This window comes from Bubalus kerabau, chromosome 13 (assembly GCF_029407905.1).
Source record: "Bubalus kerabau isolate K-KA32 ecotype Philippines breed swamp buffalo chromosome 13, PCC_UOA_SB_1v2, whole genome shotgun sequence".
In the NCBI taxonomy this organism is placed as follows: Eukaryota; Metazoa; Chordata; class Mammalia; order Artiodactyla; family Bovidae; genus Bubalus; species Bubalus kerabau.
In genome coordinates this window covers 65,929,336-65,952,007 of record NC_073636.1, presented here as the reverse complement: position 1 = coordinate 65,952,007, position 22,672 = coordinate 65,929,336, and the positions used below count along the sequence as shown (strand labels likewise).

At 45.9% G+C, this 22,672-nt stretch overlaps 1 protein-coding gene across 2 annotated transcripts; it reads right to left on the bottom strand.

Moving 5' to 3' along the window:
* Positions 1–495: 495 nt before the first annotated feature.
* AAR2 (AAR2 splicing factor) lies at positions 496–20,779 on the bottom strand. 2 transcript variants are annotated; one of them, XM_055544939.1, is made up of 4 exons: positions 20,673–20,779; positions 16,899–17,695; positions 12,316–12,545; positions 496–1,821 (listed from the first exon to the last, which is right to left on the bottom strand). In XM_055544939.1, exons 2-4 carry the CDS (start codon positions 17,653–17,655, stop codon positions 1,654–1,656), a joined length of 1,155 nt encoding a protein of 384 aa, XP_055400914.1. In that variant the 5' UTR covers positions 17,656–17,695; positions 20,673–20,779; the 3' UTR covers positions 496–1,653. The 2 variants fall into 2 exon arrangements, with proteins under 2 accessions (XP_055400914.1, XP_055400915.1); XM_055544940.1 differs by having other exon boundaries at positions 16,899–17,698; positions 20,673–20,743.
* Positions 20,780–22,672: the final 1,893 nt, after the last annotated feature.

Genomic DNA, 22,672 nt, shown 5'->3' with positions numbered 1-22,672 from the left:
TACCTATTAGCAGTCATTCCCCATTTCTCACTCTTTCATCCCTGGTCTCCTCGGATTTGCCCAGTCTGGACGATTCATACGAACAGACTCACAGGACATGCTGTCTCGGTGGCTGGCTTTTTTCACTCAGCACAGTGTTTTCAAGGTACATGTATGCTGCTGAACGGATCAGGGCTTCATTCCTTTGGAATCTGCACTTTTAACAAGCTCCCCAGGTAGTTCTGATGAGTGTGGGCTTTGGGGAGAAAAAGAATAGTAGACCCACACAAGGTGAATCTGCTGGTTACTAGATAGATACAGGGCCTCGATCCCTCCTTCTGGTGTGCTCATCCCGCAGGCCCCATGGTGACAGGCGACGTCACTGGCCGCCTGCCTCCTCAGAGCCTGCAGAGGTGGGCAGGGTCTTCTGGCACCTGGGGGTAGGACATGTGTGGTTCAGGACAGTGTCTGACTGTGTGGGGCCCTGGGCATCCGCAAGAGACTCACACAAAGGGATTTGGTCTCAACTCCAAGACTTTAATGTACATTATGCTCTTGGAAAAACAATTCCAAGGAAACAAATGGAACTGAAAGTCTTAACCAGCGGGGATTCTCAATCAGAAACCTGGTGTGAGCTGCAGTCTTGGGAGGCAGTGGGACAGGGACCCTCATCAAGGTACAACAGAGTGAGGTCAGGGTGCCAGGGCCTGGGCACGTGATGGGCGAGCCCCTCAGGACACCCAGGAAACAGGAACCATCATCCACTCCTGTGGTCTCCACAGCAGGACAGGGGGACCCAGGCTGACAAGGTCGTCTCTGGAGCTCTGGATAAAGATGCAGAACTTCCACGAGGCCAATGAAGCCTGTCCAGAGCAAGAACCGTTCTCTTTGTTGCTGAATCTCCAGGTCATCAGAAACAGTCGTGGTGACTCTGGTGAGGAACAGGGCCATATGGGAGGGTTGCCAAGGGCCACTTCTGGGTCTGAGGCCTCAGAATGGAACAGGTGGGAGGAGAGTGGCACTAGCGAGGCCTCTGAGTTCAGGGGCCACAACCATCTTGAAAGGTTATCCACTGGGACCTCTGGACAGGAGCAAGGAACTTCAGAGACTGCAAGAGCTGACCACTCGCCAGATTTAACCCATTGTCTTATTTCGCCCTCCTCAACCTGGGGCTCCAGAGAGGTCACAGGCCCATGTTTTATGCGATGTATTCCCATCCACAAGAGGCAGGCAGAAATTCTGGCTCATTTCCCTATTACCCTGTGTTTAACTTTTGAAAAGTCAACAACTGACATCTCAGACTCCTGGGCAGTCCAGGGTTTCCTGAAACCACTCTATGGAATAAGCAATCTCGGGCTTGCAGCTCAACAGCTTCTCTTCTGGAAGGAAGGAGACTGCTGCTGAGGCAGGTCTCTCCCAAGAGCCCGTGTGGAATTCAGTTGGGTTAGCACCACAACCAGGCTGACGGGAAACCCACAAGGTGCCTGCTAGATGGGGAACAGCCTCTCTGGCACTGAAGGGACTTGATTATTGGTGAAGGAGCGGATTCTGGCTTCATCTTTGCAGAACCTAGCGAGGTTCCTGCCCCAGCAGGTCCCAGTTGCATGGGTGAATGGAGAAGCCAGGACTGCAGCCGTGGGGAAGGGGGCCTCCCCTGGCCGAGAGCTCTCCCAGTTAGCCCGTCCCCATGCCGTCGGGGAGCTCCACCACCACTGGGGCGCAGTCCTCAGGCTCCGCCTCAAAGTCCCACCGGAACTTCTTGGTCAGGTGAGCTTGGAACCTTTCGGCTTTCTGCCTCAGAGTGGCATCCACAGCAACACTGCGGGCAGAGGAGAAGAAAACCTACAGAGAACAGAGGAGAAGTCACTCCTGAGAACACGCAGGGGCTGAGAAAGCGGTGGAAATTTCCTCCGGGTGTTCGGCTCTCCGGGGCGGGAGGATCAGCTGCTGCTGGCACAGACTCAGGACACCTGCTGTGCTCTCCCCCAAACCAAGAAAGAAGGTCCAAGCCCAGATGAGAAGCTGGGGCAGGACAGGAATGGAAAATTACTGTCTTGGGCAGAGATGCCCCACTGAGAATAAGGCCAGCAGGGCCATCACCTGGCCCTGCCCTCTGGTGAGATCTACTGGGCACCTGGGCAGGAACTTAGAAAAACAGGCAGCAGCGACACCAGCTGGTGCTAAGAAAGGGGTGGGGGGCTTATAGCCCCTAGGTCCCATAAAAAGCCCCAGGCCCTAACCCGCTGAGGGTGAACTGCTGCTCTAGTCTAAATGGACTCCAGGTGTGGGTACGCACTGTATACATTGTGAGGTTTGTAGTCTCCTTAAAAGCAGTCTTTGATTTTTTTAAAATTGTGGCAATATATGCATAACACAAAATATACCATTTTAACCATTAAAAAATTATCATTTAAAACACTGTACTAAATACATACACTAAATATATATACCATTTACCATTTTAAGAGTACAGTTCAGTGGCATTAAGTATATTTACATTATTATGCAACCATCTCTGGAACTTTTTCATCTTCCCCAACTGAAGCTTTATACCCATTAACTCCTCATCCCCCCTCCTCCAGCCCCCGGTAACTATCATTCTACTTTCAATCTCTATGAATCTGACTACTCCAGGTACCTCATGGGGCTTCCCTGGTGGTTCAGTGGTAAAGAACCCAACTGCCAATGCAGAAGATGTGGGTTCTATCTCTGGGTTGGGAAAATTCCCTGGAGAAGGAAATGGCAGCTCACTCCAGTATTCTTGCCTGGGAAATCCACGGACAGAGGAGCCTGGTGGGTTACAGCTCAAGGGGCTGCAAAAGGGTAGGACATGATTTAGCGACTAAAAAACAACAAAAAACCCCCAAAAGGTACCTTATATAAGTGGAATCATACAATATCTGTCCTTTTGTGTCTGGCTTCTTTCTCTTAGCATAATGTCCTCAAGGCTCACTCATATAGCATGTGCTAGAAATTTCCTTCTTTTTTAAGGCTGAATGATATTCCATTGTATATATATACCACACTTTGTTTTCCGTTCATCTATCAACGGCCATTTGGGTTGTTTCTATGTTTTGGCTATTATAAATAAAACTGCTATGAACATGAATCTAAAAATATCTCTTACAGAAGCCTTGCTTTTGATTCTTTTGGGGTATATACCCAGAATGGACTGTGGGATTATAAGGTGATTCTATTCAATGCTTTGAGGAACCACCATACTGTTTTCCACAGTGGCTGTGCCATTCTTACATTTCCATCAGCAATCCAACATCTCTAACATCTTTTATTTTCTGTTTCCTTTTGTTCACAACAGCAACCCAAATGGGTGTGGCAAGCATACTGGAGTGGGCTGCCGTGCCCGCCTCCAGGGGATCTTCCCGATCCAGGGATCGAACCCGCATCTCTTACGTCTCCTGCATTGGCAGGTGGATTCTTTATGACTAGCGGAAATGCGGGCAGGGGCAAACAAGAGTAATTTTCTCTACATCTGAAACTCCCATTTCAGACTGTCCTGGATCTCAATCCCTTCTAAAAATGACAGCAAACTCATTTCTCCTCCTCACACTATTTTACTATTTTCAAAGAAGTTTCACAGAGTAGCCAATAGATCCTCACAAGGCCCTGGGAAGACACACTGCCGCTGCTGCTAAGTCGCTTCAGTCATGTCCGACTCTGCAACCCCATAGACAGCCCACCAGGCTCCGCTGTCCCTGGGATTCTCCAGGCAAGTACAGTGGAGTGGGTCGCCGTTTCCTTCTCCAATGCATGAAAGTGAAAAGTGAAAGTGAAGTCGCTCAGTTGTGTCTGACTCTATTATGAAAATGGAAGCTAAGGGGAGTTAAATGCCTGGGTCAAAATTACCAGAAAGGAAGTAGTTTTCCCAGACTACTCACTGGCTCCCTGCAAGACCACCCTAGACAAGCGGCAGCAGGGTGAAAGCAGCAATTTGATCCACGTCACCCTCGTGCCTTAGTGGCCGTAGACCACCATGGAAGGAATATGGGCTCCAGGGGTCCTGACCTCACGAAGGTAACAGGTGGACTCTGCAGCCGCTTCTAGAGACAACCGTCTCCCGCCTGCCTCTCCACTGCCTTCCCGTTGGCAGGTGGTGTAAGGCTCATGTTTGTAGTCTTTGTTTGCAGCCACTCTGTTCGGGTGGGAGCAGGGACAGAAGTGACAGGGGAGGGGGTACAGAGGCAGAAGGGGGGGGGGGTTACAGAATTTGGTTTCATTACTTGAGAATTGACTAAACACGGGAGCAAGAAGCACAGTCACAACAAAACACGGGATCAATAACTAATTAGAGGGGCTGTGGGAGCTCGGTGGCCAGCGGGCAGTGGGGAAGCCGGCGGCCTGTCTGCGGGCGGCTAATGGAGCTTGCTCTGGAGTGCTGAACTCGGGGGAGGGGCCTGGTTCAGGAAGCAGAGAAGCTTTGTTGCAAACGGCCTTAGCGCTGGAGGCCTTGCACCCTCATGGGTCTGTCTCCAGGGGTCCTGATGGCTCAATTAGCAAAAGCCTCCACTCCTTACATGGTACACTGTGCTACTCGTTTCACAGTCCTTCCTCTTCAGCTGCCTTGAGCAGCAACCCAAAGATGCTCCATCGTCTCTTCTGTGTTTCTGCGCACACAGGCGATTCCCTCTGCTTATAGCACCCTTCCACCCCTGCTTTCTCCTCCTGCACCTACTACTTTCTACTAGTGACCCAAGCTCAGCTCAGATGCCACCCGCTTTGGGATGTCTTCCCAGACCACGGATGGACCAGGTGCTCTTCTGCGCTTCCCTGGTGCCCAGGGTTACCTGGGACACAGTCTCACTCTCAGTCAGTGCTAATCCATTTACTACTGAGCTCTCCCAAGAGATGAGGAGCAACTCCAAAGCGCTGACTCCTTTACATACCTGCATCCCGCTCCCCTGGTACGAAGTCTGACATATAAAAAGGACCCATGATACGTTTAATGAACGAAAGACAACCATAGGTTCTATGAAAATCCATTTCTGGGTTCCTCTGCCACAGTGCCTGCACCAAATGATTGCTCAATAATTATGTGATGGTGCTGGACAGAGTAAGGGACTCATCCTGGGGAGGAAGTGGCTTATTTACGAGGCCCCTGAATGCCACTGGCTCACAGGCCATCTCCGTGTGACAGGACTCTTATAAAAGCCCAAGCTGAAAGGAACTGCTCCAACCTCTGCTCCCCCAGTACCACGCCTGAGCTTCCCTTATGGCATTGCTCCCTCTCTGCTTGCATCTGTGATCTATGCCCCTTCAGAGTAGAGGTCACTCCCTAATTATCCATGTGACCCACATGGCAGATTGCCCAGGGCCTGGCACAGAGTTAGAGCCCACAGGATGCTCCCTGAATGGATATGAATGAGACGGAGGGATCGCCCTGCATTCAGCAACGGCCAACAGCAAGGGACTGAAACAGGCTGGGCTCAGACTCATCATTCGCCCTCCCCACCACCAGCGGGGCAACATCAACTCTAGGCAGGTACAACAGAAGCCTTCAGTCTGAAAAATAAGGCTTCAGATTTAAAAAGTGCTATGTCCTTTTCGAAGAATCTTTCAGTCTAATCTTTGCTACAAACCTGGAGGTAGGAGGACAGGAAATTACTATTCCCATTGTACAGATGAGGATGGTGATAAATGCTGAGCAAGTGATACATGTCAAGCAAGATGCAGTCCAAGTAGGGAAACTGAAATCCTTCTTCCCTACCAAGACCTTCTTTTTGTCTTGACACAGACTTAATCCATCCTTGATATTTCAGCAGTACCTGTGGGGAGCCAAGGGGCCTGGAGACCAGGTTCTTCTGGAACTGTGCCTTCTGTGGGCCTCCGAGACCCAGGGCACAGTCCAGGTTGACTGTTTTAACAAACCAACTTTATTGAGGCATAATTTACTTACAATTAAATTCATCCATTTAAAATGTTTGATTCATTTTGATGAATGTATACATCCATACACTGACTTCCCCAGTGGCACAGTGGTAAAAGAATCTGCCTGCAATGCAGGAGATGCTCAAAAGACCCAGGTTTGATCCCTGGGTCATGAAGATACCCTGGAGAAGAAAATGGCAACCCACTCCAGTGTTCTTGCCTGGAGAATCCCATGGACAGAGGAGCCAGGCAAGCTACAGGCCATGAGGTCGCAGAGTCAGACACGACTGAGCGACTAAACAACAAACAACAATATACCCAGGCAACCAGTATATGACATAATCAAGACAGATAAATATCTGTTTATAGCTTTTTCTTTTGGTACCTAGTTCTATGAGTTTAAAGGCCCACATGCCATCACTATCAGGATATTGAACAATTCCATCACTCCAAAAATATTCCCTCATGCTGTCCCTTAGGGATCAAATCCTCCCCTGTCCCTAGCCCTGGGACCCACTGATCTATTTTTGTCCCAAGAGTTTACAAAATTCACCATTCAGAAGAGGAGATATTTAGACAGTTTCACATTGAGACAGATGTTTAGACAATTTACTTTGATTCTCTTGTTTTTAGATTAATTGTATGCCTTCTTATGTAAATTTAGTAATGATCTGGTTACTGTGAAACAGTAAACTTTTTAAAATCACTGAGAAATGAATCACCTTAATATGGGAATATTAACCCTGGATATTTTTAAAATACTTTTGAAATAGAAAAATAACATTTTACAAACATCTGTATTTATCTAAAACTAAAAGCAAACCCATTGGGGATTTTTCTTCAACTGTAAAAAAAGGTATTAATACATCTACCATTAAGTCTATATATTGTAAAATTGTAAATTATTTTAGTCAGAAAAGTGAAAGCTTTCTTTTAAACCCAAGTTAAATAAATTGAGTTCAGTCAGGTCACCTTGAGAAATTCCAAATGCCATGGTAGATAGCTGAGTCACTTCTTATCCTATTTTTTGGCTAGACCAAAAAGATGCAATTTTCTAATTTTTTAAACTCCCAGATGATTATTCAACTTAGAATGAAACTAGCCAGGGGTAGAACATTTTATTTTCACTTGCAGAAGAAGAAAGTGGTGTTAAAAGCAAGACTATCACTTCACAGTGATTATCAAGAAGACAAAAAGCAGCAGCAATCATGCTTTCTAAGGTCAATTTAAAGAATTTAGGATGTTTTATCTGGGGCTCTAATCACATATGGGAGATTCAGAATTAAAGTTCAGCCTTGTCATCCACCAGCTCTGGCAATCTTGGGCAAAATTATTTGTTTCCTCATCAGTAAGGAAATCAGTAAAATGGGATTATATACTTAACTTCTTAAACTGTTGTGAGGGCTAAACACAATAAGGTACAGGAAACGTGCAGAGGTGACAGCTGACAGCAGGAGGTGTAGGAGCAGGTGAGTGGAGCTCGTCACGGCTGGTGTGATGATAAAACACAGGTATACGCTGTTTCACTGCACTTCACGGCACTGCATGTTTTTACAAACTGAAGGTCTGTGGTAACCCTACATGAAGCAAGTCTATTAGTGCCATTTTTCCAACAGCATTTGGCCACTTTGTGTCTATGTCACATTCTTGCAATTCTCAAAATATTTCAAACCTTTCACCACCAAAAAGATTACAACTCACTGAGGGCTCAGATGGTGGTTAGCATTTTTTTGGGAATAAAGTATTTCTTCATTAAGGTTGTTTTGGGACATAATGCTATTAAACACTTAATAGACTATAGTATATGACAGTATATGACTTTTTAAAAATATATTTCTTTACTTGGCTGCACTGGGACTTAGTCGTGGCACACAGGATCTTCAGTTGCAACATGTGAACCCTCAGCTGCAGCACGTGGGATCTAGTTCCCCAACCAGGAATTGAACCTGACCCCCCTGTGTTGGGAGCATGGAGTCTTAGCCACTGCACCACCAGGGAAGTCCCAGTGTATGACTTTTATATACACGGGGAAACCAAAAAATTCATGTGACTCACTTTGGGTGATATTTGCTTTATTGTGGTAGCCTGGAACTGAACCCATATCTCCAAGGTATGCCTATGCTATAGACATTGTCAGAGCTAGTGTTCTCCCTTGAGAGTTAAAGATGGACAGTATTTAGAATACTGGCAAGAAATGAAGCTGGAAAGCCTATTTGGCCTACTGTGACTAAAAGTATTAAAAAAAAAAAAAAAAGTTACATGACTATATGCCTAAATGCTATGCAATCAGCAATAAGAATTCTTATTTTGTATGTAACTCACTTTATAACATACTATTAAATCAGATTATCCTTTCATTGGCTTTAAACAAATCATGATGACTCAAGTTGCTTTAAGTAAAAGAAAAAACTATATCTATTTTTGTAAAACAAATCATTTTTATTCATGCTAAATCCACGGGATTTGTAAAAATCCCAGTGGCATCTATTCAAAGGGGCCTCTAATGGCAGAGGGCATTACACGGTTGATTTTACCCAAGCTAATGTGGCTAAGTGCTCACACACAGACACCAGTCCCTCCCTGTGGGCAGCAGCCATTTAAACTCTGAAGTAGGAAAGCTGCTTCCACTTACTTGGCGACCTGTGGGGAGAGCAGGCGACTGCTGAGGAAGGCTTTTATGGGCTGATTCATTCCCTCATAAACACCCGGAGGTGAGTGCCTGTGTGTGGGGGGACTGGATCTCAGTGCCAAGATGGCATCAATGTAACTCACCATGGAAAAAGCGAAACAAACTTTTGTAATATCTTTTCCACATTTTGCCTGTTGAAATCTGTGTCATCCTTCAAGCTCATGGCCAAATGCCCCCCTTTACTAAAAAGCCATTCTTGACCCTCCATCTCTTAAATCTCAACCCGTGTGAATGAACTAACCAACCAACCCTCTCTGGTGCTCCTAATACTCTTTGATCAGACTTCACTCTGTACAGTATTGTAGCACGGTCATCTATTTACATTGTCACAGGAATTATGCGCTGTGTCCATCTAAAAACACCCAGTAACACAAAGTAAGATAAGTGCTAAACCTCAATTAGGTGTTGAAGATAACCAGATGGACAAAAAGTAGGCTTCTGGAAAAAGCCCATGGCTTAGTGGGGAAGTCAGACAGACAATACATACATTTCAGCAAACACAGCCTGTGCCATGTAACAGTGACAAGTACAAAGTAGGCTAATAGTATGGAAAGGAGGGAGAGATTAGAGATGGCACCACAGAGAGCGATGCCTAGCGGGCACCTTGTGGGATGAGGAGTACACAGCAGGCAGGGAGAAAAGCAAGGTTCAGTTAAGAAGATGTGAAATATGGGTATAAAGTTTTAGTTGTACTAGATGAAAAAGTTCTAGAGATCCACTCTATTCATAGTTAACAATACTGTACTGTATCCTTGGACTGCAAGGAGATCCAACCAGTCAATCCTAAAGGGAATCAACCCTGAATATTCACTGGCAGGACTGATACTGAAACTGAAGCTCCAATACTTTGGCCACCTGGTGTGACGAGCTGAATTACTAGAAAAGACCCTGATGCTGGGAAAGACTGAAGGCAAAAGGAGAAGCGGGCAGCAAGGGATGAGATGGTTAGACAGCATCTCCAACTCAAAGGATATGACTTTGCACAAACTCCAGGACACAGCAGAGGACAGAGCAGTCCATGGGGTTGCAAAGAGTCGGATACGACTTAGCGACTGAACAACAACAACTGCACACTTAAAAAATTATTATGAGGGTAAATCTCATGTTATGTATTTTTTACAGTTAAGAAAATAAAAGGGAAGCATGAGACAACATGGCAGGTCTGGCGACTTGCAGGGAGACCACCACCGCTGCGGTTGATGGGGAAACAGGGGAAGAAAGGAGACGCTGGAGAACAGGTTAGCAGCAGGATCAGCATAGACCTCATGACCTAGGTTTGCAGGCAGTAAGGACCACAGAGAGACAGGATCACAGGTGCCTTTTGGTGGCAGAGTGCGAGACAGACGGATTAACAGGGCTAAACACGGAAGTTGGTAAAGTCTGATGCAATCCAGAGGAGACCAAAAGGCCTGGGTTAGGGAAATGGTACTGCCTTCTAAAACACTTAATGCTATCTGGAGTCATTTGGTTAATTCATTTGTTTACTTTTCCACCAAAATATAAACTCCAAGGGACTATGTCTTGCTCATAGCTATATTTCCCATCCTAGATCAGAGCCCTGTATACAGCAGGTGCTCAGCAAATACCTGCTAAATCAATGAAGTGAAGCCACCGCACAAGTCCTTCAACTTCCAGAGTTATACGTCAGCTACCTGATAACAGGGACTCTTCCAACAGTATGCTGGCTTCAGAAAAGTGTTCTGTACCTCCAAGAAAGAGGCTAACTCACGTATGTGTCCCTCAACACTTTCAGAAGAATGTTGTACATAAAGAAAGGATGCGCAAAAACAGATGCTGATTTATTTTTTAAAAGGCATGTGTCCTGGATTTTTCCAAATAATGACACTGAATTTTCTTGGTGAAAACTCCAAAGACAGAATGCCTCTAACCATCAGCTTTGCACACCCCACCTGGATATCGAGCAATCCAGCTGGGCCCTTTCTGCTTCATAAATCATTGCTGGCAACAAAGCCTCAGCAATTAGAGCTCAACTGTTGGCTGCGCTGACAGTGGCTGGGACAGCCAGTGACACAGCGTGGCTCTCCTGTGTTTGCGCGACAGCATCAATGCGCATCGCAAGGGCAGTGTGTGTTCCCGAGGGCCACAGCCACCGCCCGAGGCAGGTTAGCAGGCTGCGGCCTCCTACTGCTCTGCAACCCTCAACCCAGTAACTGTGGGGCGGACTTCCCCTGCAGAGGAAGAAAAGGGATTTAATTTCTCTGTTACATCAAAAACCAATAAAAGGGCAGTTTTATAACTTGTATGAAGTGGAATATGCCAGGCTCACACCATCAGCTTGCCTGACTCATCCCTCGTCTGCACATGTCCTTCAACATCCAGAGTTTTATCGCAGCTGCTTGATCACAGGGACTCTTCCGACAGCATTTTGGTTTTAGAAAAGTTTTCTTTACGTCTGAGAAACAGGCCCCTGATGGTGTCGCCACTAATGTCGATCAAGACTCTTTCCAGAGGGAGAGACACTGTATTCAGTATGTAGGGGCATAAGCACAGGCCTGAAATCAAGACTCAGGCCTGGGTACAAATCCTGACTCTACCACTTACCAGTTGTGTGACCTTATGTGAATGATTTAACCTTTGTAAGTCTCAGTGTTCTCATCTGTAAAATGGGAATAATCCTCCCTGCCTTATGGTGCTCCAGAGAGATCAAATGAGGGAACCCACATAGACAGAGAAGCATGGTGCCCATTAAATGTCAACAGGCATTTCATGACTGTTCATTCCTCCCCTTTCCATGCATGGGAGTGGGAGATGAGTGACTGGCCCCCTTTTAAGGGGTAGGCCCATGGGGGTCTCCCACACAGGGAGAAGAAAGCAGTCCTGGAAGAGAAAGTATGGAAACTGACAGCCTGCAGCTCTGCCTCTTCTACACTCGAGAAAGTTACAAAACGTGAGTGACAGAGGCTGTCCCAAGAACATAAAGGGAGCTAATCTGTTTGTAAAGGGAGGAAATAGCACAGGATGAAGATTTTAAGTTGTTTGAAGCTTCTTCCCTAATTACCACTCATAATGAAAATTTAATTGCTGAGTTAAAAGCAAATTTCACTTTTTTCTATCAGAGGATCTCTGCAGAAACTGGCACATTTTGTTTGAACAGGAAATCAAAGTTACTTTCGTGCTTAAATGAGATCTAAGCAGTTGCAGATGTTTCCTTGGGAATAACTAGCTTTCAAACTGTCCTACTGGGTTGCAGCAACTCACAGCTCTAGGCCAGGAGAAAGAAAAACTGTTTTGAGTGCAGTTGCTCGAGGGGTGGGGCCGATTCAAATTTCAAGTGCCCCACTTCTAGGCATGCTGGGGTGAGGCAGGGAGAAGAGGGTACAGAGAGAGGGTCTCTGGCATTAAGGAGCTTACAATTGAGTAGGAGAAAGAGAACCAGGGAATAGTCTATGATTAGGAAATTGAAATGAAGAAAGCTTGGCTCAGGAAAGCATTGTTGTTCAGTCGCCAAGTCATGTCCGACTCTTTTGTGACCCCTTGGACTACAGCCCGCCAGGCTCCTGTCTATGGGATTTCTCAGGCAAGAATATTGGAGTGGGTTGCCATTTCCTTCTCTGGGGGATCTTTCCAAACTGGGGATCAAACCTGAATCTCCTGCATTGGCAGGCACATTCTTTACCACTGAGTCCCTGGGGAAGCCCCAAGGAAAGAACAGCAAGAGACAGAAATGTAAGCCTCTGTGGGTGCTTTCACACACCTTGGCCTTCATTCTGACCCACCTGGGTGTCAGCCAGAAGCCCGCTCACCTGTAAGGTGCTGGTGAGGAAGTTGTCCTGGGAGACAATGTCCACAAAGAAGTCGGCAGGGATCTCGCCGAGCTGGTGGTACAGGATGGAGATGAGGTTGACGTAGAGGCTGTGGTGCTTCACCATGGCCTCTTCTGACCGGCACAGAAGGTTCAGGAGCCGCTTCCAGTGCTCGAAGGCCTCGTACACATTCCCCAGCAGGAAGCACACGAAGGCAAACTGGAGCTCACCTGAAAGGTGCAGAGAGGAGCGATGAACCTGAGGGAGAGGGGTGCTGGCTGACTCGACTAAGCCATCAGAGCCACTGGACCTCAGCCAGAAGCTGCTGTCTAGCCTTGTCACTCCTCCAGAGCCTGGCATGGGGTTTTGCACCTAGCAGCTGCTCAATAAACATTTGCCGAACTGCTATAAACTCAAGCCATGAGAAACCCAACTGGTTTTGGACCAACCTAGATAGCATATTCAAAAGCAGAGACATTACTTTGCCAACAAAGGTTCATCTAGTCAAGGCTATGGTTTTTCCTGGGGTCATGTATGGATGTGAAAGTTGGACTGTGAAGAAGGCTGAGCGCCGAAGAATTGATGCTTTTGAACTGTGGTGTTGGAGAAGACTCTTGAGAGAGTCCCTTGGACTGCAAGGAGATCCAACCAGTCCATTCTGAAGGAGATCAGCCCTGGGATTTCTTTGGAAGGAATGATGCTAAAGCTGAACTCCAGTACTCTGGCCACCTCATGCGAAGAGTTGACTCATTGGAGAAGACTCTGATGCTGGGAGGGATTGGGGGCAGGAGGAGAAGGGGACGACAGAGGATGAGATGGCTGGATGGCATCACTGACTTGATGGACATGAGTCTGAGTGAACTCTGGGAGTTGGTGATGGACAGGGAGGCCTGGTGTGCTGTGATTCATGGGGTCGCAAAGAGTCGGACATGACTGAGCAACTGATCTGATCTGATCTGATCTGAAGATCAGATTGCAAGAGAAGAGGCACACCGAGTATTTACCTAGCATTTAACAAGTTAACAAAATGGGTCTGTGGACATTATGCCAAGTGGATCCTCAAACTGGCTGCCCATCTAAATTACTAGGAGAACTTGGGAAAAATAAAGCTGCCCGAGCCTCACTGCGAGAGATCCTGGTTGAGGACAGATGATGGAGCCTTGGCATCTGTAGCTCTAACAAGCTTCCCGGGTGAGTCTGATGCAGATGGTCTGCTTCAGGGGCAGGGAAAGGCTGTGTAACACTACGGAACCCTCAGCCCAACTCCATAAGGTGGTCAGGGAAGGTGGTATTTGCTTCAGTGTATAGATGAGGTCAAGAGACTTGCCCAAGGTCACACATCTAATGCTTAGCAACTGAACAACAGAAAGAACAGATTTCTATTGGGTGGGAATAGTTCTAGGGCCTTCTAGAACAGGAAAATTCATGAGTACTTGTTCCAGGGTGAGCCTGCCAGCCAAATTATTTGTTTGTTTAATCATAGGGCTCTATGATTTGCTTGCTATGAGCAGCTTGTGACTAAGAGCATGGGCTCTGGAGCCAAACTGCCTGGGTTCAAGTCTCCGCTCCACCACTTCCCAGTTGTGTGACCTTGGGCAAGCTACTTCATCTGTTTATGCTTCAGTTTCCTTATTTGAAGGATGCAGTAGAGATTAAGTGAATCGATACAGTATTGCGTTGGCCCCAAAATTCGTTCCAGGGTTTCCATAACATCATATGGAAAAACCCAAATGAACTTTTGGGCTAGCGCAATACGTATAAAGCATTTAGCGTAACGCTTGGCGCAAAATAGCACTCCAGAAACCTCAGTTTATTCCCACATTCCCAGCAGATCCCTGTCACAAAGAGACCTGACGGTCCAGAAGGCATTGTCCTTGGATGAGCAGCTGGGTCTCTGGGTGCCAAGATAAACTGTTGCTGATCAGACATGTTTTCTCTGGCTTCAAATTTAAGGGGGACTTCTGTGGTATATCTACACATGGGCCATAAAAAGAACAGATGTGGGACGTCCCTGGTGGTCCAGTGGTTAAGACTCTGCCTTCCACAGCAGGAGGGGCAGGTTTGATCCCTGGTTAGGGAACTGTAAGGTCCCACATGCTGTGGGGTGTGGCCAAAATTTAAAAAAAAAATGTACTCAACACTAAACACCTCTTTAAACACATGGTGTCCAATTTCTGTCACTTCTGGAGACCTGGAAAAACTAGTTCTCTGTTCCCAGGCTTGTGGAACTGAGTTTGATTTGAGCAGATAGCTACGGGGTCTAGACATTTTGGACATTTGATCAATATTTTCAAAACACAGTCACGTTTCCTCTGTATGAGGCTAACAATTTGCTTCTTCAGTTGGCTTTACCTGGTTAGTTTGTGGAAATATGAGCTGCTTCTCTGAATTTAGGGCATTCATTTAAATTTATACATTGCTGGCTTAGTCTAAAATTAAATTGAGATGAGAAATAATTTCAAAGAGCTGTCATAAAGATACAGTGATCCTTCCAACAGACCTTTTCACAAGATTACTTTGAAGAACTGAAATGTTTAAGAGGTAGAAAACAGGATTTCTGTTCATTTTGAAGCCAGGATTTCAAGTGTTACTTATTAAATGAAAATAGATACACACCCTTAAATTGTCCCTTTTTATCAGCTGAACCTATTATATAAAAGGCCCTATATTCAAAATTCTCACTGATCTTCCAATAGAAAAATATGCAAATATTAGACTTGTAAAAGAAAAAATATTAATAGCTATTAAAGATGTGACAGCTGTTTGCTGTCACTAGTAATCAAAGAAATATAAACTGAAACAGGAAGTCATTCTTCAACTATCCAGTCAGAAGAGGACTTTGCTAAATCACCACGTCAAATGCCATGTCAAAAGGTGATGGGCCACAACCTCATCAGCAAAGATGCCTGACCTTCTCCTGGCAGCATGCACACTCTGATCCAACAATTTCAACCCCAAAATATGCAGAAGGGCACACCAGGAGACTCTTACACTTACAATAAGGAAACCAGGAACATCTTAAAAGATTCATTAACAGGGGCGGGTCCAATAACTATGGAAGTTCAGTAGCCACTAAAGAGAAGTGACCATTTCAGTGACATGGAATAATATTTATATTAAAGCAGATTACAGGATAATATACTGTAATCCTGTTTTTGTAAAAATATCATATATACACAAACGTATAATTGAATAAAAAGACTAAAAGGAAACAGAAACATATTAAACTGAGAAATACATACAAATACGTACCTTAAAAATGTGTACGTATCTTAAAAACATTTTGTATGATTTAACTCCTTTTAAATTGTCAAGGTTTGTTTTAAGACCCAGAATATGGTCATACTTGTTTATGTTCTGTAAGGATTTGAAATGAATGTATATACTGAGGTTGCTGGGTGGAATGTTCTATAAATATCAATTAGATCCTATTCGTTGATGCTATTGTTGAATTTCTATAAATATTTGCTGATTTTCAATCTAACTGTTCAATCAATTTTTGAGTTTAGCATTGAAGACTTAAAACTGTTGTGGGTCCATCTATTTCACCTTTCAATTCTATCAAGTTTTCATTCACATGTTTTGCAATTCTGTTGTCTGCTGCACACAAATTTAGAATAGCTATGTCTTCTCTGTGGACTGGTGCTTTATCATTATATAATGTCCTTCTGTGTTTCTAGTTAAAAAAAAGGAAAGAAAAGTACAACAAAGTGAATAAAGATGGCTATTTACAGGTGGTGGGATTTGGACTTTCATTTTTGTTTTCCTTTAAGGATAAATATGTTATTTTTTGTAATAAGGGGGGAACACAACAATAAAGACTATAACAGTGAAAAGAAAATCACTGTTCTGGTTGAGAGTCAAGAGTAAACCGATGGGGCAGGTGGAAGGCTCCCAGGAACATGGATGGGCCGGGAACGGGAGCCCTGGGCTCTGGTCTCACTTCAACTATATCACTTAGCAGTCAAATCCCTTCCCTCTATGGACCTCAATCTGTAAAATGTAGTGGTGGGCAGGCGAGGCCACACTATGGGTTCCCTGACACGGTACTGTTTGCATCAGGTTCACCTACAGCACTTGTCTGTCAGGCAGACAGACAAGTAAAATGCTGGGAACCTACTCCAGATCTCTCGAATCAGTCTCCAGGGGTAAGGCCTGGGAATCTGTACCTTTAAAATATATATATATATATATATACACACACACACACATATATATATATATATAGTTTATTTATTTGGCTGCATCAGGTCTCAGTTGTGTCATGCAGGATTTTTCGTTGTGGTGCACAGGGTCAGTAGTTGTAGCATGTGGGCTTAGCCGCTCTGCGACCTGTGGGATCTTAGTACCCCAAGCAGGGATTGAACCCAAGTCCCCTGCATGGCAAGGCGGATTCTGAACCACTGGACCACTAGGGAAATCCCTGGGAATCTGTTCCTTTAACAAGCATTCTGGGTAAGACCCCCTCCTAGCCAGGTTTAGGAACCACTAGACTAAATAATCAAAGAGGGACTCCCTATTCTCAAGCCGCTCGGCTACACACCCCTCCCCTGGCCCACTCTCAAAGCCGTGTTCCTCCTCACCGAGCACGTCCTGGGGGCTGCAGGGGAACTGCTTGCTGAGCACAGTCTCCAGGGCATAACTCAGGTCCATGCTGTGCCTGGTTATCTCGGCCGGCGTGGCACCTGCCGGGAACATCTGTGTGGGCAGCTCGGAGAAGCGGATCTCGGTGCCGGCCCTGGGCTTCATCTCGGGCAGCCGGGCCAGGCCCTCCTGGTAGCTCTTGCACTCGGCGCCGCAGCGCGGGAGATTCTGCCCCACCCGGTCCTTGGTGTGCCTCATGGAGAGCACGGGCAGCACCTCTGAGAAGGCACAGATCTGCCGGCTCTCGGGCTGCAGCTTCTCCACGGTGGCCTCGCTGATGAAGTTGGTGAGGGAGATCCACTTCTTGAGCGTAGCGTAGGGGTAAGGTCCCAGGAACTGGTCCAGCTCCTGGAGGTTGGCCCTCATGGCTTCCACCTCAGCCTCTGGGGCTGGGGACAGGTCGACCTCTTCCCGGGCCGCATCCCAGCGTAGGACCTTCAGCCCCCGCTGCTGCAGATTAAGGAAGAAGCCCATGCGAGGGCCCACCTCCCTGGGATTGGCCTTGTCCACAGAGCTGTAGTGGAGGAAGTGGATGCCCGGCGGGATCATCTTCACACCCCGGAACTTGGGCCCCACTTCCCAGGAGTTGTAGTCAATGCCAAACTCTGTCCCCTTGGGCATATTCAGGATGACCACAGTGGCCCCTTCAAAGAAGAGGCGCCTGGCAAGCTCAGGATCCATCTGCATGGCAGCCATGGGGCCAGGGGTGAGTGATCAAAAAGAAAACTTTTCTATTCTGCTGAAAAAGAAAGAAGTCAGAGTTAATCAGAATCTTGGGAAGGATTCTTCATTTGCTGAGCATTCTCTATGTGCCAGATACTGAATTAGATCCCTGAAATAATTCAGTTCAGTTGCTCAGTTGTGCCTGACTCTGTGACCCCATGGACTGCAGCATGCTAGGCTTCCCTGTCCATCACCAACTCTGGAGCTTGCTCAAACTCATGTCTATCAAGTCAGCGATGCCATCCAACCATCTCATCCTCTGTTGTCCCCTTCTCCTCCTGACTTCAATCTTTCCCAGCATCAGGATCTTTTCCAATGACATAATTTTCTACCTTAACTTTCACCACAGGTAAAGAAAACAATACTCAAAGAGAAGAGGATTTTTGTTTCTGAGTTTAATGAGCAAGAACACTCACTTCTCAGCTGGAAAGACATCAGTTAAAGAAAAGAGACATGTTTAAGATCACACAAGGACCCAGTTAGAACCTGGGTTCCCTGCCCTCCAGGCCAGTGTTCTTTCCACTGTGCACTTCGAAGCTCCTTCAGATCTCCTTCAGATCTGTGCACTCTTCAGATCTCCTTCTCATAACAGAGGATGAAGGTGGAGAACGCCTGGATGGTCCACTCTAAAGGATTACTGTGCCTAAACTGTCTTAAACTATAATTCTGTCTAAAACCTAGAAGATTCGAGAAGCATCACCCAGTTTCCCATAAGCCTCAGCGAAGGCCCAGAAATGGACAGAAGGTGGAAACAGGGTGCTTAGTTTGGGCAGTGGAGAGCTTTTCAACCACAACCCTCTTCTCCTACATATGTATACATATATATAAAGTATGTACTATACATATAATATATATATAATATGTATATATATACACGTAATACATATAATACGTATAAAATATGTGTGTGTGTGTGTATATATGTGTGTGTGTATATATATATATATATATATATAAAGAAATCTAAAGTCTAGGGAGTGAAACAACTTTCCAAAGGGTCCACATTCAGTAGCAGCTCTGGACTGCTCACCCAAATGGATCCAGGTGGCATGGCTGGCCTCGGATCAGTATTTAGAAGACAAAGACCTTAGAACATTTATTTTTATCTACCTCTGAACTACCCATGAGGACACATTGATAAAACTTCTGTAAACAGACACAGCCTCTGTATTTATAAGGATGGTTCCAACATGAACTAATTTAAACAGAACACATCTAACTCTCTAGTCCCAAGACACCTACCTATTCAATTCAACAAATAACTCTGGAGAGCCTGCAGGATTTTTGCCAGACACTAACAGAAATAATCATGGAGAAGATAGTTACTGCCCTCCAGGCACTTCCAATCTAGCCAGACATATCAACAAGACCACAAAACTTCACAAACAGAAGAACCAGCTGCCTGTTTAATTCCTTTTACTCATTTTAAACAAACAAAACAATACCATGAGGAAAGGAAGACCAACCCTTTTCCCAATATGGAAAGGACATATTTTATTGTCTTTATCCGAAACCCACACGAATAATTATGACTCTAAATCAGCATTTTTTTTCAAACTGCAAGTCACAACCTGATAATGGGTTAAAAGATCAACTTAGAGGATCTCAACCAACATTGTTTGTTTTTTAAATAAAAGGGCAAAATTTAAAAAAACCTAGAGCACATCCTAAGTAGTAAAGCTAAGTACTGTTTTCTGAAGCTTTGTGTGTTTGTATGGACTCTTGGTCACCATGTAAAATATATGCGTTACTGTAGGTCACAGTGCAAAAAGTCTGAAAGCCACTGCTCTAAATAATTTATATCATCTTACCAATCTTGAGTTCAAAAGGCACTTAATATATTTGCTAAATGAACAGCTACCGCATTTAGAATAATTGCTCATCAATTAGCCATTTTCCCGGTGGCATCTGTGTGCTCCTCTTTGATAATGCCACTTCTTTCTTTCTATTTCCAGCTGATTGTAATTCTCTTCACTATACCTTCCACAGTTGGCAAATGACCTGGCACAAAGAAGATGCTTTGAGATGCAGAGAATCACATCTACCCACTTCTTTCCACCACATCCTTAATCTAAGCTACCATGTCCCTCAGCCAGATTGTCCCTCCAGTCCGTTCTCCATCCAAAAGCCGGAGTGACCTTCTCAAACCGCCAGTCTAAGCATGTCACCACCCATACTTAATATCCTCTCAGAGACTTCTCACGTGGCTCTTGACAAACCAAACTTCCCACTGCGACCTACAAGGCCTGTATGGCCTGGTCCGTGGAAACTCCTCCAGCTTGTCTCCTATCATGCTTCCTCCATAAGCTCTCCACTGACCTCTTTCAGACCCTCAAACAGAGGCTCCCCTGATAGAAAACTCTTCCCTCCTGTCTCAAACCATTTTTCTGATCTCTGCTCAATATTTACCTCCTCAGCAACGCTTCCTTTACCTGGGGCTAAGTCAGATCTGCTGTGATGTGCTCTCAAAGTGCCTTTTATCTTTCCATTTCACTAATCACAGCTGCAAGTTTGCAAATATTAATAGAGGGCTGTCACCTCCAGGAGATGCGGGTCTTTCGTACCTCTAGCACATATTAGACGCTTGCTAAACATCTGTTTAATAAAAGCACGATATCCATTTTGTAGATGAGAAACAAAACTTGGTTCGGGGAAAAGACCTTTCCGAAGATAGAGTAAATCAGAATCACGTCAGGCGGAGCAAAGGCCTCCGAGCCCATAAGTTTTAAAGTTAGGAAAAAAGAAGTTTCGCACGTGCTCCCAGGAAGTTCTGGCGACGGCGTATCTGACGGTTACTCGGGGAGCAAGTACGAGTAACCTATCTGAAAGAGGCAGGTGGGTCCCACCACCGGCTCAAGACCGGGACGCCACAGTCCCAGCTCGGTGTCCCAGTTCAGGACCTCCGCGATCCCCAGCCAGAAAGAGAGATGGCCGGACCACACAGACAACGAAAGCAAAACAGTTAAAAGAGGACAGGAGGGTGCACTCACCGACTGGTGTCTCGCCGAGGTCCAGGGGCCGCAGAAGCGCGCCGGAAGTTCTCCGTCTTTGGCGCCGGACGGGAGCAACAGGGGAAAGGGGTCGGGCGGGTCCCTGGTTCGCGGAAGAAACGGCCCGTGCCAGCAGGTTCCGCCCCATCGAACGTTTTTTGCTACCTTGAGATTTAGTTCTTGAGCCCGTGGATAATAACTTTCATCAAACGATGCATTTTATATCCCGGTCCAGAAACACATCCGCAAGCCACGGCTTTTCGGTTTCAATCAGTCGTGGTCTCTGAGGTTCGTAGACTCCTAGCTGTCCAGTAGCCACAGTCAAGAGGCTCAGTCATAGTCCTGGTCAGCCAATCTCAATCCGAGTGTGTGTCACAGTTGGCCCTTTATCACCTGGTTTTAGCTTCCAACCATACTCAGCTGTAGGGGAGAGCTTCATAAACCCAGGCCAGAGAGACCCAGCCTAACAGCAGCGGTCACCACAATGGTCCTTGCAGCCATAACACCCGATATCTTCTGGCAGTGCAGGCCTAGTATGAAATCTCAGTCAGGCTGTATATGCACCTTGAGGCAGGGAACCTGTCTTGTTCTCCGCTGTTTTTTCTGGAATCCAGCACAAAGACCCAGTTCAACACATATATTATGCATTTAATTAATGACAGTGATTCTTTATTAATTAGTGACTTCTATTTTGGAGCCTAGCCCTGTGCTGGATGGTTGTATCAGTCAGGGTTCAATCAAAGAAGCAGAGCCAGCAGGAGGTATTTAAGAGCTTTATTACAAGGAATTGGCTTATGTGATTCTGAGGGCTGCCTAAGGAAATACAAAATCCAGAGGGCAGGCCCCTTGGGTATATGATTTCTAATCCTTGCACTAACCCTAGTAAGCAGACTCAGTATTCCCAATGTGAAGAAGAGAAAACTGAGGCTCAGAGCAGTTGCACAGCCAGAGAGAGTCCAGGCTAGGATGCAAACCAAGGTCTGACTGGTGACTGGCTCTTCTTGTCTCTCTGCTGCTGCTCCTTAGCTTGCCTGTCACAATTCCTCAGTGACAGCTGGACATGCCCATCTGTCTCAGTCAAAATTCATCTCTTAGTGGGTTGCAGACTAGACTGGGCCCTGCAGTCATGGTTGATCACAACGAGCTGCCACAGGATTAGCCAGAGATGGCCTCCATCAGTCACAGTCATGCGTGTCAATCTCAGCCTGTCATGTCAGTTCCATTTCCTGCATGAAGAAGCTCAGCTCCCTCCCCACCCTCCCCATTCCTGGTCTTGGGCGCTGAACATCATGGTCTGTTTTCATGATGAGCTCCCTGTTCCAGCTGAACTCACCATCTTCTGAGACTCCAGGGCACTGAACTCTGGGCATAGGGCACCGTTAAATGGTAGTCCAGGAATCTCACATGGTGGGTTGCATGTCTGTTCAAATCAGGTTTCTCAACCTTGATACTACTGAGATTTGGAGCCAAATAATTCTTTGTTGTAGGGCAGCTGTCCTCTTGTGTTGTAGGATGTTTAGCAGGATCCCTGGGTTTCTACCCACTATATGTTAGTAGCATCCCTCAGTTGTGACAACCAAAAGTATTTCCAGACATTGCTAAATGTTCCCGGGGTGACAAAATCACACATACTCCCGAGTTAAGAATCACTGATCTAAATGAATCAGCCACACTATTCCTTAACAGCTCAGAGACTGACCCTGTATTTATGGGAGACAGAGACACAGATCCAGGGTGTGTGGGTACCCAGTGTTTGCAAACAATGTCCTATTTCAGGATCCCAGGAATGACAGATAACTAAAGGAAACCTACAGGGAAAATACAGGGAAGGATTCACAATTGCTTCTGACAATGGACAGGAGTTTGGAGATAGTAGAAGAATTCCTTTTCATAGCACAGCATTTTATATCATTTAATGAATTCCCTTCAAAACGAAAAAGCATAGGGCTTCCCTGGTGGACCAGTGGTTAAGACTCCAAGCTCCTAATGCAGGGGGCATG